The 15,423-nt window shown below is 43.7% G+C and overlaps 1 protein-coding gene and 1 non-coding gene across 3 annotated transcripts in view; one reads left to right on the top strand and one right to left on the bottom strand.

Annotated features, from left to right (window-relative positions):
- The window catches only part of Ank3 (ankyrin 3), a 642,120-nt gene that overhangs the window by 549,356 nt on the left and 77,341 nt on the right, over positions 1-15,423 (bottom strand). For both annotated transcript variants that reach the window (XM_031347661.1, XM_031347659.1), the window contains exon 2: positions 6,406-6,444. In XM_031347661.1, the coding sequence (XP_031203521.1) occupies positions 6,406-6,444 (39 nt within the window). The remainder of the gene's footprint in view (positions 1-6,405; positions 6,445-15,423) is intronic.
- Positions 7,242-7,360, top strand: LOC116075547. Its single transcript, XR_004112591.1, has one exon. It is a non-coding gene; the product is annotated as a 5S ribosomal RNA (ribosomal RNA).

Raw genomic sequence — 15,423 nt, 5'->3', positions numbered from 1 at the left:
TTGTATAGAAAAAGTTCTCTCGTGGGTGTTCTACTAAGCACCGCATTTTCAGAAATGAAACTTTAACCAGCGTCAGAAATCTCAACTCTAAACACCCACTCCAGCTAAAGGTGTCAGCAGCGCATTGTTAAGAGATTTTTTTTTTCAAGGGCAAATGTAACAACCTCAGCATGGATTCGAGCAAAGCATAATGAACCTGCAGGGAGAATGACTGCCTTACATCTTCAGGGACCAGGGAGCCAGACAGCAGCAAGGTCTGGGAGAAAACACTGATGTCAGACTTCATTTCTGAAGTCCTGAGCAACTTTGAAAGTGGTTCTGGAAGAAAGACAGAGGGGCAATCAGAAAATTGAAAGTTCCCAGGGACAGAAGATCCCAGACAATATCACTGTGTGTGCAAGAGAGACTCAGCTTTTGCTCCTGGGTCCTTGAGCCATGAAGCCAGGACTACAATCAGGATGTCTTATGTTCAGAGCATTTACTTACCATTATGATATAACTAGGTGATGAAGAGCTAAGGTTTATTTATTTACTTATTTTGGGTTTTGGAGACAGAGTTTCTCTGGATAGTCCTGGCACTTGCTCTCACCAGGCTGGCCTCGAACTCAGAGATATCCGCCTACCTCTGCCTCCCAAGTGCTGAGATTAAAGGCATTGACCTCCACTGCCTAGCAAAGAATGAGGCTTATGAGTTCCTTGTATTTGTTGTGTTTTATCAGAGTCTCATGGAGCCCAGGTTAGCCTCCAATTTACTTAATCCAAGGATGACCTTGAATTTTCTTCTCCTACATTCACCCGCCATTATGGGTAGTTCCTGCCATGAGCTATTTATGCAGTGTTGGGTATCAAGCCCTAAGCTTCATGCATGCTACATAAGGCTGAGCCCTGTTCCAAGGTTCTTACAGGAAGTGTTCTATGTGACTCACCTGTACACTTAAAATGGTTCAGATTAATGGCAACCATTCTTCAGTTTTCCTCATGTTTGCCTCCCCGGCCCCTTTGGTAAAGGGCCCATAAGAATCCGTTCTCTTTATCCTCAGTAACAATGTAACTATTCCTCCTTAGGTGTCACAGGCAGGTGTTTAAGGACTAGGAGTGCTCAGTGAAAGGGGGAAGGACCCACAAGAAATCTCTTCTCTTTATCCTCTGTAACAATGTAACTATTTGTCCTTTGATGTCACAGGCAGGCAGCTGTTTAGGACCAGGACTGCTCAGTGAAAGGGGGAAGGGGCTCCTCCTACTGAGCACGAGCATTCATGAATCCACCCACATCAACCTATGCACACACACTTTTGCTTTGTGTATGTGTGCATAAGTATATGTGCGTGTGTGTACAAGTACGAGAGAGAGTAGGTGAGAGAAGGAGAAAGAGAAGAGAGGATGAGGGGAGGGTGAGAGGAAAGGGAAGGGGAGAGCCAGTCCCCAGGCTGAATTTCTGATCCTTCAACCTCTACTACCCAAGTGCTGTGACTCCAGATTACACATTATTCCTGATTCGATTCCATACTCATGTATGCTAGGCAAGCCCTCTACCGACTGAGCTCCGTCCCCAGCCCTTCACGGTCACTCCTGGCCTCATGCAAAGTCCCTGCCTCCAGAGGGACTTTCAGAGCAGCTGGCACCGGGATGATGGCCACTCTGAGGTACCCGACATAGACTGGAAACAAACCTTCCCAGTATGTTAGGTATGCACCCAACTGAAATCGTCCACTCAGTTTTCCTTGAGCTCATCCGGAGCTCAAAGTCTTTAAAGCAGATGAAACTCAGAGCTGACAGCCCTGAGAACCATATCCTGGGACCGAGACTCAGTCTGGGATAGGGCTTGCTGTTCCTTGTTATGCATAGCCCATAGTCCACAGAGAACTCCACCAGGGAAGTGGGTAAATGAGTCATACACAAAATGTAGGCAGAACAGAATAAGTCTGAGTTCATACATAGAGACTTTTAGACTCAAAGTTGGAAGACAGACTAACATATTGTATTGTTGCGCAACAATGAACTCAGTCTTCCTCTTTATGACATCAGTCAAATCCATGTTCCTTTTATTCTAAGTCATATTCATGATCAGTGACACGAGGTCTCAAATTCTAGAGCATAGAGAAAGCTTTTGGAGAGAACACAGTTTTAGAAATACAACAGCAGGGGGCTGGAGAGAAGGCTTAGCAGTTAAGAGCACTTGCTGCTCTTCCAAAGGACCTGGGTTCAGTTCCCTGCACCCACGTGGCAGCTCACAACTACCTGTAATTGTAGTTCCAGGGCATCCAACACTCTCACACGGACATACATGCAGGCAAAAGACCAATGCTCATAAAATAATCATAATAAATAAATAAATATTAGGAATAAGGAAGATTTGGGGGAAGCTAGGTAATTGCCTTTAGTCAGGGTTTCTATTCCTGCACAAACATCATGACCAAGAAGCAAGTTGGGAAGGAAAGGGTTTATTCAGCTTACACTTCCACATGGCTGTTCGTCACCAAAGGAAGTCAGGACTGGAACTCAAGCAGGTCAGGAAGCAGGAGCTGATACAGAGGCCATGGAGGGATGTTACTTACTGGCTTGCTTCTCCTGGCTTGCTCAGCCTGCTCTCTTATAGAACCCAAGACTATCAGCCTAGAGATGGCACCACCCACAAGGCACCACCCATCTCTTCCCTTGATCACTAATTAAGAAAATGCCCCACAGCTGGATCTCATGGAGGCATTTCCTCAACTGAAGCTCCTTTCTCTGTGATAACTCCAGCCTGTGTCAAGTGGACACACAAAACCAGCCAGTACAGTGATACTCATGTTTCTTCTGAGGATCCAGTGTTATCGCACACGGATACTTACAACTTTTCTATGTTCAATGAGAGTTGTGGATGTCACCTATTACAAACCCTATCTAAGCTTTAAATGATGACATTTTTACTCAACTCTGGATTTTCACTAACAAGATCAGTGCCCTGAATACAATGTTTTAGAGTCTAACTCAATTTGTTATTGTCAAAGAATTGTATATCCTTGGCTTTGATGGTTGACTTTGATCACCTATTTGATATGATTTAGAATCATGAGAACAAATCCCTGAGCAGGTCTATGAGGGATTGTCTAGATGGTGGTCATGGAGCAGGGAGGGTCTACCCTGGATATGGGCAGTACCACCTGAGGGACTGGGATCCTAGACTGAACCCAAACGAGGAAGTAAGCTAAGCATTCACTCCTCTCTGCTTCCTGACTGAGCATGCCTCAAACTCCAGCCACCATGCCTTAGCTGCTGCAAGCAACCAAATCCTAGGCTAAACTAAACTTTGAGTCGTTCTTTTGTTTGTTTCTTTCTCATATACTTTGTCAAAAAGGACAAGAGTGAGAGAATTTAGCCTTCACCTCGGGTGGTGACATGACCTGCCAATATCCATCCATGTGAGGTAGGTACTTCAGGTCATTACAGATGACCGGTCTGTCACCATGTAGATCAAACTCCAACTTTCTGCTCCAATGATGGGTCTAATGCCCTTCTATATTAGTCAGGGTTTCTATTCCTGCACAACATCATGACCAAGAAGCAAGTTGGGGAGGAAAGGGTTTATTTGGCTTACTTCCTTCCACATGGCTGTTCATCACCAAAGGAAGTCAGGACTAGAACTCAAGCAGGTCAGGAAGCAGGAGCTGATGCAGAGGCCATGGAGGGATGTTCTTTACTGGCTTGCTTCTCCTGGCTTGCTCAGCCTGCTCTCTTATAGAACCCAAAACTTCCAGCCCAGGGATGGCACCACCCACAAGGGGCCCTCTTCCCTTGATCACTAATTGAGAAAATGCCCCACAGCTGGATCTCATGGAGGCACTTCCCCAACTGAAGCTCCCTTCTGTGTGATAACTCCAGCCTGTGTCAAGTTGACACACAAAACTAGCCAGTAAATTTAAGTAAATTACTAAGAAAAAAAAAAACACTTAAAACCATGCAAGTCCTTCAACATGTAGAATATATTCATAGAAGTGGTGAACCTTTATACAATGAGATCAATCTAATTTTATAGCATCACTAGACTCAAGAACGATGCTAACCAGCCACAGCGCTACATCCTGCTGAGCTGAATCCTTCAGTGTAAAGACAAAGCCAAGGAACAAGTAGGAAAACTGGAAGAGGTTACATCATTATTCTTAAGTCATTTGCTGAGCAACCAAAAACAATGTATTACCTCGGGAAGATAGTTCAAGTGTACTGGCATTTCCAAGGACACAGTGGGAAATCTGTTACAAAAACGTAATCCATTGCCCATAGACAGAAATAGAGTATATACAGGATTATTTAACCATGTGAATTACTAATCTTATGATGCTTTTGAACTACCAGAATGGTCATTTCACAAACACACACATGAATGTAGACATCATCCCAGAAAATATACTGACCATAATCATATAAATGATTTCTTTAAATGTATTGAGTTACACAGTGCTAACTTAAATGTTTAAGATAAAGAACCATTGAAGAAAACACTATGAAGAAACTTTGTGTGTGTGTGTGTGTGTGTGTGTGTGTGTGTGTGTGTGTAGAGTTCAGCACATAGAGCTGGCATGCAAATGAACTCCATGCCCACCCTCACTGTGCCCAAGAGTGGAGAAGAGTAAATACCTCCCACACTGAAGACAGAGAGACCAGTGGATGGAATGAATATTGGAAGCATGCATGCTAAAGAGTCTAGGAGGAGAATCAGAGGTGAGGAGGAGAGTTGAGGAAGTTAGCCTTTACCAGGGGTGAGAGACATGACCTCCCAATATCCAAGCATGTGAGGTAGGTGCTTCAGGCAGTTATAGCTGAGGGTGGGCCACCATGTTGATGAAACACCAACTTCTACTCCAGTGTTGGATCAAGAAAGGAACACTTGATCATGCATGGACTTTTATTTTTCCATTTTCAAGTGTGTTGTTATGCGTGTGTGTGTGTGTGTGTGTGTGTTGTATGTATATTCAAATGTATGTAAGATGCCCATCTATATGCCTGGGGATGGAGGCACAAGGTTGATCCACCTATCCACTGAAGCAAGGTCTCTCAGTCAAGACAACTCACAAATATGGGTAACTTCCCTAGCCAGCTTGTTGTGAGGGATCCTCTATTCCTGCCTTTCATGGCTGGAACAACCAGCATTGACGCGGCTTCTAGGGGTATGCACTCTGGAACTCACATTTGCACAGAAGTACATTCACGACTGAGCCATCTTTCCCACAGCCCCCATGTACACTTTTCCAACAGAACAGAAGTTAAAGAGCTAAGCCAAACGGCACATCATCTGTAGATCCGTTGGCAGGGGATAAGATTACTGTGCACATGCGCTAAATAAAACCTCCAAGCGCCCCACTGAAGGCCAGATGGTAGACCGCAAAGGACCCTGCAGTGCAGTCCTACCATGAGTCTATGGCCCATTGACAGGGAAGACCCCTAAGTAAAGGGGCTAGGTACAGTGGTGACATGATTGACTAGCATACACAATGCCCTGGGTTTGGTCCCCACATTAGGTAGTAATTGCCTCTGAGATTAAAAAAAAACCTTTTATCTTACAGGGAAGTTCATAAGACACAGGATACTTTAAGGCAGCGGTTCTTAACCTGTGTCTTTTGGGGATCGTATATCCGATATCCTGCATATCAGATATTTGCATGACAAGTCATAACAGCAACAAAATTCCAGGTAGGAAGTAGCAATGAAATAGTTTTATGGGTGGAGTCACCACACCATGAGGAACTGTATTAAAAAGTCGCAACACTAGGAAGGTTGAGAACCACTGCTCTAAGAGGAGGTAAAACATTCGAACCTACTCAGAAACTCATTCAGCTCAGGAAGTAAACAACTCAGACACATCCGGAAGTCCCTGAAATGGAGCAAATTTGCAAGGCCCTACCCTTCCCAGGTATATATAGCAGTAAAGATGGCTGACAGACACTCTAAGACCAACTGAGCTCCTGAAAGAGTCTCAGATCAACAGAGCTGCCTGTAGACTGTCAGGGTGATCTCCCGGTTTCCAGATTTTCTGAGATGTCACCCACCCTGGGGTAGGACTTGGTGATGAAGCTGACTGAGTCATTTCTGTTTCTGTAAATAACCCTTCATCCCTACTTTTCTAAGTAGCCCTAATAAAAGCCACTCATTCGCCAGGGAGAGCTGGGGTGAGGGGTGCCTTTACTTTGATCTACTGTCAGCTCCTTTTCTGAAGTGAGTAGACATTTGTTCACTTGTTCTCAAGAACAGTGTCACACCATACCACCATTACAAATAAAAATAACATTAGTAATCATATAAAAAAACCTTCAAATTATTTTCTATATGTAAATAAATCCCAGACTGTGTTTCTAGGCTAACTTGAAGAAAAGAAGGTTATACAGCAGAAAATAAAATGTTGAGTGGGATTTAACTATTCATCTTCATTACCTTTTGAGAGCTTCTTGAATAACAGGATCCAAAGTCGCCCTAAAAAAAAAAAGAAAAGAAAAGAAGAGAAGAGAAGAGAAGAAAGAAAATATGTTTAAGAACAATGGAAGAGTTTCTCATTTACTTTGGCAATAGCTTAAAAACACACATTATTTTTTTTTCTAATTTTTCCCTTTCCCTCCTCCCTCTTGTTCAGACCCCTGCTAGCTCCTGGCCCCACTCCTCCAGCCCCCAGGTTCTTTATTTATTTCTCATTACAGATGTTTGTGAGCTACCATGGGGTTGCTGGAATTTGAACTCATGACCTCCAGAAGAACAGTCAGTGCTCTTAACCGCTGAGCCATCTCACCAGCCCCCAAAACATACATTATTAATCCACTGAAAAACAAAAACTTTGAAACCAACTTAATAGGAAATATAGTGCAATGCATTAGAAAAAGAACACAGATTGAGGGAACGCTTAGATCAGTATAGAATATAGGAAAACCTGCAACAAATCAAAGAAACAAAGCAGCCTTGATAGGGGGTTTAAAAATGAACATGTAAGGGACAGGAGAGGTAGCTCAATGTTTAAGAGCTCTTGCTGCACCACCCTGAAAATGTGAGTTCAGAGCCCAACCCAGTCCACGTAACAGACACGTTGTGGTCTTGCACTAACTGGGGCAGATACAGAAGGGTCACTGGGGTCTGTTATTTTCAGCCCAGCTGAAAAACACAAGCTCTAGGTTCAACAAGAGAGCCTGCCTCAAAAAAATGAGGCATCAGGTGACACAGGTAGGAGGTCTTCCCTCTGAGCTTCTCCCGTGTACACAGGAGTTGTAAATATATAATACACAGTCTACGGCCATACCACCCTGAACGTGCCTGATCTCGTCTGATCTCGGAAGCTAAGCAGGGTCAGGCCTGGTTAGTACTTGAATGGGAGACCACCTGGGAACACCGGGTGCTGTAGGCTTTTTAAATATATATATATATATATATATATATATATATATGTATATGCAATACACAAACATTCAGAGAGAGAGGGAATGAACTTGTACAAAAAATGTAAAAAAGTAAGGTCATGAATATGAAACGATTATGCTCAAGAGATAGAAATGAAGCAGTTATAAGGAAGACTATGTGTATATGTGTATGTGTTTACATATATAGTACATATATACAAATATATTTACATACAATGTATGCACACATACATGTGTATGCATATACATGCATGTGCATATATGCATGCATGTATGCCTATACATGTGTGCATGTGTGTACATATATGTATGCATGTATATACATATGTATATGCATGTAATATACATATATGTGTATATATATACATATATATATACTATTATATATATAAAACTAACATTTGAAAACATAGGCACAGAAATATATCCTCCAGTACCATGATCATCCACAGCTCTCATGACAAGCCCATTATCATCTTTCAAGGTTCATTACTGTCAGTGCCACTTGCCAAGGCCCACAGCATCCAGGCACATACAGGCTGAAAGCCTAATTGCGCATGAGAGCTCTCTGTAATAATATCATCCCCTCAAAATAGAAAACTCCGGATCCTCTCAGCGTTCAGCACATCAAGAGGAAAGTGAAGGCTGACTATCCTTTTACAAGAGGCTAATATAGCCCACCAGGTATGAAACACGGTTCCTATGTGGCTACAGTAAGATGAACAGGATCCAAGTTATTACAGTCAAATCAGTTCATGTACAGAGAATGTAAATAAAGGATTGACTACCCAGTTAACTCTCCCTGGGCTTGAACATGAGGAAGTTTACAATCTCTTCTCAAGTCTTAAAGAAGTCAACCTCTCATTTCTTTTGATTGTATAAGGGGTTGAACCTGGGGCCTTGCACATCTGGCTAGCATCTACGACTGAGCTTGCAACCCAGGACCTAATAGTTTAATCTATAATTTCACACCTCGGCTCAATGATCTAAAAAGAAAACAGAAGGAAGGTAACATGTGGAAGACCTCTTTATTAACCTTGGTGTCTTGGCCACATTTTCTCATTAAACCTTCCAAACGATAAATTTAATACGATGAGTGTTCAGCGTAGAAGATGTGCGGAGCACACACCTACAGCCCAACTCCTTACAGAAAAGTTAAAATGTGGGTCATTTCTTCCCTTTCAATATCGTCATTCACACACATACCTGGAAGCAAGATTAGGATCAGTCCATGTACATCGTACGCACTATACGTCTCGCTTAATATGGTGCCATCTTTCCATACACCGACCTTGGAGGACAAGGTCTTAACATCTTCATTTTAATCTTCATGCTCTCACAAGAAAATACATTCGAACTCTTCTTTTTTAAAGATGTTTTTCATCTTTATGGACATGGGTGTATACACGCGCATGCAGGTACCTTTAGAGGCCAGAAGAGGGTCTCAGATTTCCCTGATGTTGGAGTTACGAGGTGACTGGACGCTACCTGATCTGGGGGCTGGGAACTAAACTGTGTCCTCTGCTAGAGTGGTATGTACCCTTAATCACTAAACCACCTCTCCAGTGTTCAAGTGATTTTTGATATTTCTATTTCTAAAGTGGTTTTCTATTCTTCAGGTACATATAACCTTTAAGAAAAAAGCCTCCAGGCAATAAGAAGCTTGACTTTATAACTGCTGATGTCCTCAAGTGAAAAGCAGCAACTTAACATCCCTGAAGGAAACACACAACCTTCCTCACAGTTCTTGCCTATATCATCTCTCTGCTGTGAGGGCAAAACTAGTTTGCTCACCCAAAAAAAAAAAAAAAATGATATAATTAAGTGCCTATTTCTCTAATACTGACAAATACATCTTGGCATCTTCACAAATATATGCGTGTGCGTGCATGCATACACACACACACACACACACGTATGTGAGCACATGTACATGCAAGCTCCCCAGGGATCACAGAACATGCTGTGCAGCAGGTGCTGTGCTGCTAAGCTATTCCTATAGCCTCCTACCATTCAATCACAGTTGAGTTGACGACAGTATTTTATTTATTGTTCTATGTTTTGTTCTGCTGCTGAACAATTTAAAATCTTAGTGATTTCATGTTCACTTAAGAGATGTGTGGTTTTCTTATCGATCTTTAAGAACTCTCTATTCAGTAATGACATTAATCACTCATATATAATAATTCTAAATATCCCCGTGCATTTTCTCAGTCCATTACGTAGATTTCAGGTTGGCTTATAATGGCTTTTATAATGCACAGGAATTTACATTTTAATGCAGTCAGACTGTGGATTATTTATTTGGGGGTATTCCTCAGACCACCTGGGTTTCGAGAGGTCTTCTTCAGCCTGAATGTCAATTAAATCGCTACTAACACTTGTTTTCCAGGCCCGGGCACCATTCATCCTTGGCCTTTAGGTAACTAACTCCCATGGCGTTCAGTGTGGATGTGGCAGGGCTTCTATCTGACCATGCCTGTCTCCCCCGCCAAAACAACAACAACAACAACAACAACAAACAAACAAACAAACAAAACAATTGTGTAGAAGTATAAATTCCCAGCAGGTAACCAAGAGCAAAGGCAACAGCCTTCAATGTTCAGGGGTCTGTGGAGCCTCACTAGCCAACAGCTCCAAAAAAGGTAACCCATCCCTGGTACTGGGCTTTTATTTGTTAGCCTGCAGCCTAGTAGGTGCTCTATCATGCCTTTATAGGGTAACTCCATTTTAAACACACAAGCGTGCGCGCGCACGGGCGCGCGCGCGCGCACACACACACACACACACACACACACACACACACACACACAAGCTTCTATAGCTCCAAGTTCAAAGATTTTTTTTTCCCTTAAGTTCTTTAGTGTTATTAATCCCTTCCCTGCACTTCCATCCTCCCTGAGCCACATTAACCCTTCCCATTTCACTGTTCCGGGGGCTGCTTAGATCCAACATAACTCAAATACCAGATCAATGCAGATGGCCAAGATGTATTGTATTCAAGCCCCTCCTAACGATCAGGGCCCCAGAACAGACTCAGAAGCTGAACTACCGCATTGAAGGGAAGTTTGTACAGCCCATTTAAAGGATGAAACCGCAAGTGAGAGCGGCGTGGGCTGTAGCATTGTCCAATCACATGTTGACATAAGGGGTTGAGCAAGGGAGTTTCCACCAATCAGATTTGGAGTTGGTACCTGAGTCAAGGAACATGAACTTCGTTTGATCCTGCCAGCCAGATGGAGAAAATGTCCCTGAGATGGCTAGACTCAGACACCTTAAAACAGAGGCTGTTCAGCTATTGGGAGGTCCCCAGCTCCCTTGACTCTATTTCCCCTCATGATTAGATGGAGTCGCGAAAACATAACGGCAGCACTTAGAACAAGTTTCTTTTGCTTGTTCCCATTATTTCCCTGTAACTGTTTAAACCAGTCCCGTTTGTGTCCCCTCCCTTGAAAGTGAACCCTCCACGGCCTCTTACTGATGCCCTGACCTCTATGGGTATCCAAATGGAGCCTCTACATCTGAGGATTCAAAGCTAACACCCACACGTGAGAGAAAGTAGGATCGTGCCTCCTGGGTCTGTGTTTAATTCCTAGGGCTGATTGATTTAGCCTTATCCACTTAACCGCGGCTGTCATAAATTTTTTCATAACTGCTGATTAATATTTCATGATGTAAATATATAGGAATGAGTACGACCAAAGCACACTTTATAAAATTCTCAAAACAACAACAACCAAAAAAAACAAAAACAAAAACAAAAACAAAACAACAACAACAAAAAAACCCAATGTATTAAAAATTTAAAACGACCCGTTCCTCTGGGCTGCGTCTCTGCAGGACTTCTGCAGGGGACCTGGAGGGTCTGAGTTCACTTTCACACCTGAGCAAGCCAGTACTGATGTTGTTCCCCTCTGTGACTCATTGTCAAAACGGTCTGCAAACTGTTCTTATTTCAGTACTGAGCCCCCAGCACACGAGCTCAACAAGACAATACTGGACACAAGGGTTAAGGTGCGCACGCTCTCGCTCTCCCTCTCTCTCTCCCTCTGATTCATTCATCAGTTCCTAGAAACCAAGAGCGATGGCAATAAACTGTAACGCTTGGGTGACTCATTGATAGTGAAAACTTAAGAGGAGAGTGTGCGACATTTAAAAGGATAAATATCTACCTCCAGCTTCGCTTTCAAACTTTTCTTGGGTTTCCGCTATTTACTTCATTCTATTTAGATCCATTGCTCTTCTCAACTCTGTGGTTCTGAAGATGCCTTCTGTTCGCAACTAACATTCTCATTTTTAAAAATTAATTCTGTCTACTGAACTCTTACACACACGTAACTCATTCTGCTTAATCTCTCTCTCTCTGTCTCTGTCTCTCTGTCTCTCTCTGTCTCTCTCTCTCGCTCGCTCTCTCTCTCTTTCTCTCTCTCTCTCTCTCACACACACACACACACACACACACACCCTCACACCTTGAACACCTTTCAGCCTTTCTTCTCTCTAGATGTGGCCTTTCACGCTCAGGCCTCTCTGTTTTGTGACCCACTGGGATTTAACCATTCCCATCTGGTTTGAAACTGTCATTGGAATCAGTGGGCTCAGCTCAGCTGCGACTGAATCGCAATTGCAATGCAACTGAAGACATCTCAGAATTTATCACTAGCCAATAGTTAAACCGGAAAAGGTAAAGCTACGTGAGTCCCTCTAATCCATGACTGACGGTTGGCTGAACCAATCACACGCAGGCACAGAGCTAGTCACGCCCCCAGTGACATCACTCATTATTGCATAGGAACTCCTTCGAGCCAATGCTTTAAGATAAGGGTGAGCAAAGAAAGCTTCCTTTGTGACTATGTAAAGGCCTTTGAGTCTGAGGTCTGCTAGAGCTTGCAGCGGGAAGTCCTTCTAGCATGACGGAAGCGCCCTTCCAGCTTGTCTTTTGACGTTAAGTAATTTTACCTCCACTTCCCACAGAAAACTCATTTTTAATATCAGAGTGGCCAAAAGTCATGCAGCTAGGACAAGGTGAAACCTAGAAGTAGAATCTAGTTAGTTGTTCAATTCTGCTTGCACTGTGAAAATTCCATTACTGTAAAGGTCAGCCAGGCTCTTCCCTCCCTCTCTCCCTCTCTCCCTCTCTCTCTCTCAAGACTTATTTATTTATTTTCTGCAAATGAGTACACCGTAGCTGTCAGACACATTAGAAGAGGGTATCCGATCCCATTACAGATGGTTGTGAGCTGGGAGTGGAACTCAGGACCGCTGGACGAGCGGCCAGTGTTCTTAACCATTGAGCCATCTCTCCAGCCCAAGGCATTCTCTTTTAAGAATAGAGCCATCTGTGGTGGCTCATCTTAGAGACACAGACCTACTGCTAGCCCCGCACCTCACGCACACTGAAACACCCATCCACGTGTCTATAGAAAATGAGTTCTGTAGGAGGGTCCAGAACTGGGACCTTTCCCAAGTTCATTCCAAAGAAGAGAGGCCAAGATCCCTCAGTGCTGCGACCACCAATGGCGCTGACGCCAAGTCGGCAAAGGGCAGAACTTTGGACAGAGAGAAGCTCTTGGGAGAAGAGAGCCAATAGGAGCAGAGAAGATGACGCAGGCATAGCAGAAGGAAAAAGCCAGAATGGAGTGCTAATGGTCCCCTCCCATCCTCCTTCCTCAGGCAGCCATTAGGGCTGAGGATTCTGCTGTTCATCATGGCCGCCAGCCACGCTCTGGTCCAGATTCCTCTGCACCGCCCTCCCCTCCATCCCTCTGCATCGTGCAAAGGCAAGTTGGCTTCTACCTGCCAGATCCTAAGTAAATAAACATATTCCATTCTGCTCTGTTCTAGAATGCGCTTGCTTGAGCAACCTCTGCAAAGATGTGTAGGAATAAAACGTTAGAAATAAGAAAAACAAACAAACAAAAAAACCTACAAGGGCTAGAGTAAGAAGCCTTCTGGGAAAAGCTGACCTTCCTGCTGCCAGGAAGGCGGAGAAGGTCACAAAGCCACCATGTCGCTCCTTCTGTAGGTTGGTTCTGCCTCTTCTAGGAGAAGCAACCCCATCTCCTGGACTTTCTCCCTACACCATAAGAACTTCAAATATTGTCTCTCCAAAATGTCTCTGAACTCCAAAAAGATTTGGATCTCTTCTCTGGGTTCACATCCCAGGAGGGGCCTAAAGAGCCTCCTAGAGGGCTGGTGAGATGGCTCAGCGGGTAAGAGCACCGACTGCTCTTCCAGAGGTCCTGAGTTCGGATCCCAGCAACCACATGGTGGCTCACAACCACCCATAAAAAGATCTGACGTCCTCTTCGGGTGTGCCTGAAGACAACTACAGTGAATTATACCAGAGCGAGCAGACCAGAGCGAGCGGGGGCCGGCAGAGGTCCTGAGTTCAATTCCCAGCTTCCAGATACATGATGGCTCACGGCCATTTGTACAGCTACAGTGTACTCATACACATAAAATAAATAAAATAAATCTAAAAAAAAAAAAAAAAGAGCCTCCTAGAAGTTACTTCCAAGACAAAAGCTTGACAAAACTCGCCCACACCCATGCATGCCCTCAAACACCAGCTTCACCGAGACCTTCCCCTCTCCCTGCTCCCTGCTTCTAACCAAGTTTGCCTTACCTAATCTCCTTCTGCCAGCCAGGTCAAAGCCATATGCTTCTGATAAATACGCTTCTGGGGCATATTTAAATAGAACAAAGTAAATGGGATCACATTAGTTATAATTCACTTCAGTACCAGAGACGTCAAATAGAAAATATCCCCCATACACCAGGTTTGGTGTCCATGTCCCCCAGAGAAACAGGCGAGTGTTGTTCTTCACCCTAAACATGACGCTAACAAGAATGAAAGACATGGTGCAGTGCCAAGATATAGGGAGAGACATAAGGAGTTTAATAAATAAATAAATAAGATGAGCAAAGGGATCCTTGACTTGCCCATAGGGGAGACATAGGGGCTTCGTAAACAAACAAATAAATAATCAGATGAGCAAACGAATCCTTGACTTGCCCAGAGTTACCACACAGCTCAGTTAGGGGGAGCAGAGCCTCCAAGCAGAAGCTCCAGATACTGACTGACATCTCTAGGACTCCTGGTTTCTAAACTCCAGGTTCTGTAAGACTCAGAGGGACAACTCGGTTCACTTCCCAACTATTACTCTCCAGTAAGATTATCCTGAGGTCCAGAGTGATCCTCTCGAGACTGTCTCACGCGACCCCCATGTTAACTGAATCACACCTTCAGATGATGGGTAGGAAACCATGGATCGGATCAAATCACAGCTGAGTTTACGAAGACAGTAACACAACAAGCTTACTATAAATGCTACGTAAAAAAGACTGAATGCACATAGTAACTACATACAAGGTTGTGAATGGACTCTTCTCATAATGGCTTAGGTCTTACTCGGTGTTCTATTGCTATGAAGAGACACTATGACCTTGGGAACTCATAGAAAAGAAAGGATTTCATTGGAGCCTGCTTATCATCATGGGGGGCGGGGGAGGGGAGAAGGTGTTACATGACAGCCTGTTGCTAGGAGCTGGAACAGTAGCTGAGAACCACATCCTGATCCAGAGGCAGAAGGAAAGAGAGGGAAAGAGAGAGAGAGAGAGAGAGAGAGAGAGAGAGAGAGAGACAGAGACAGAGACAGAGACAGAGAGACAGAGAGAGAGACAGACAGACAGACAGACAGACAGACAGACAGAAACAGAGAGAGAGACAGAGAGAGACAGAGAGAGACAAAGAGACAAATAGAGACAGAGAGTCTAACTCTGTCAAGGGCTTCTGAAACCTCAAAGCCCACCTATAGTGACGCACTTCCTCCAAAAACGCCACACCTTCTACTCTTTGTAACTCTTTCAAATAGTGCCACTCCCTATAAGTAAGCATTGAAATATATAAGCCTATGGGGCCATTCTTATTCAGTCCACCATAGCCCACAGCCTGTTTCCAAGGAGATCTTGAATTTGTGACTTTTCCAAGTTCGATCCACAAAACTGAGAGTCAACTATTTGAGAGGCCAATAAAAAAAAAAAAAAA

This window comes from Mastomys coucha, unplaced genomic scaffold (genome assembly GCF_008632895.1).
Source record: "Mastomys coucha isolate ucsf_1 unplaced genomic scaffold, UCSF_Mcou_1 pScaffold3, whole genome shotgun sequence".
In the NCBI taxonomy this organism is placed as follows: domain Eukaryota; kingdom Metazoa; phylum Chordata; class Mammalia; order Rodentia; family Muridae; genus Mastomys; species Mastomys coucha.
This window is presented reverse-complemented; position numbering and strand designations above follow the sequence as displayed.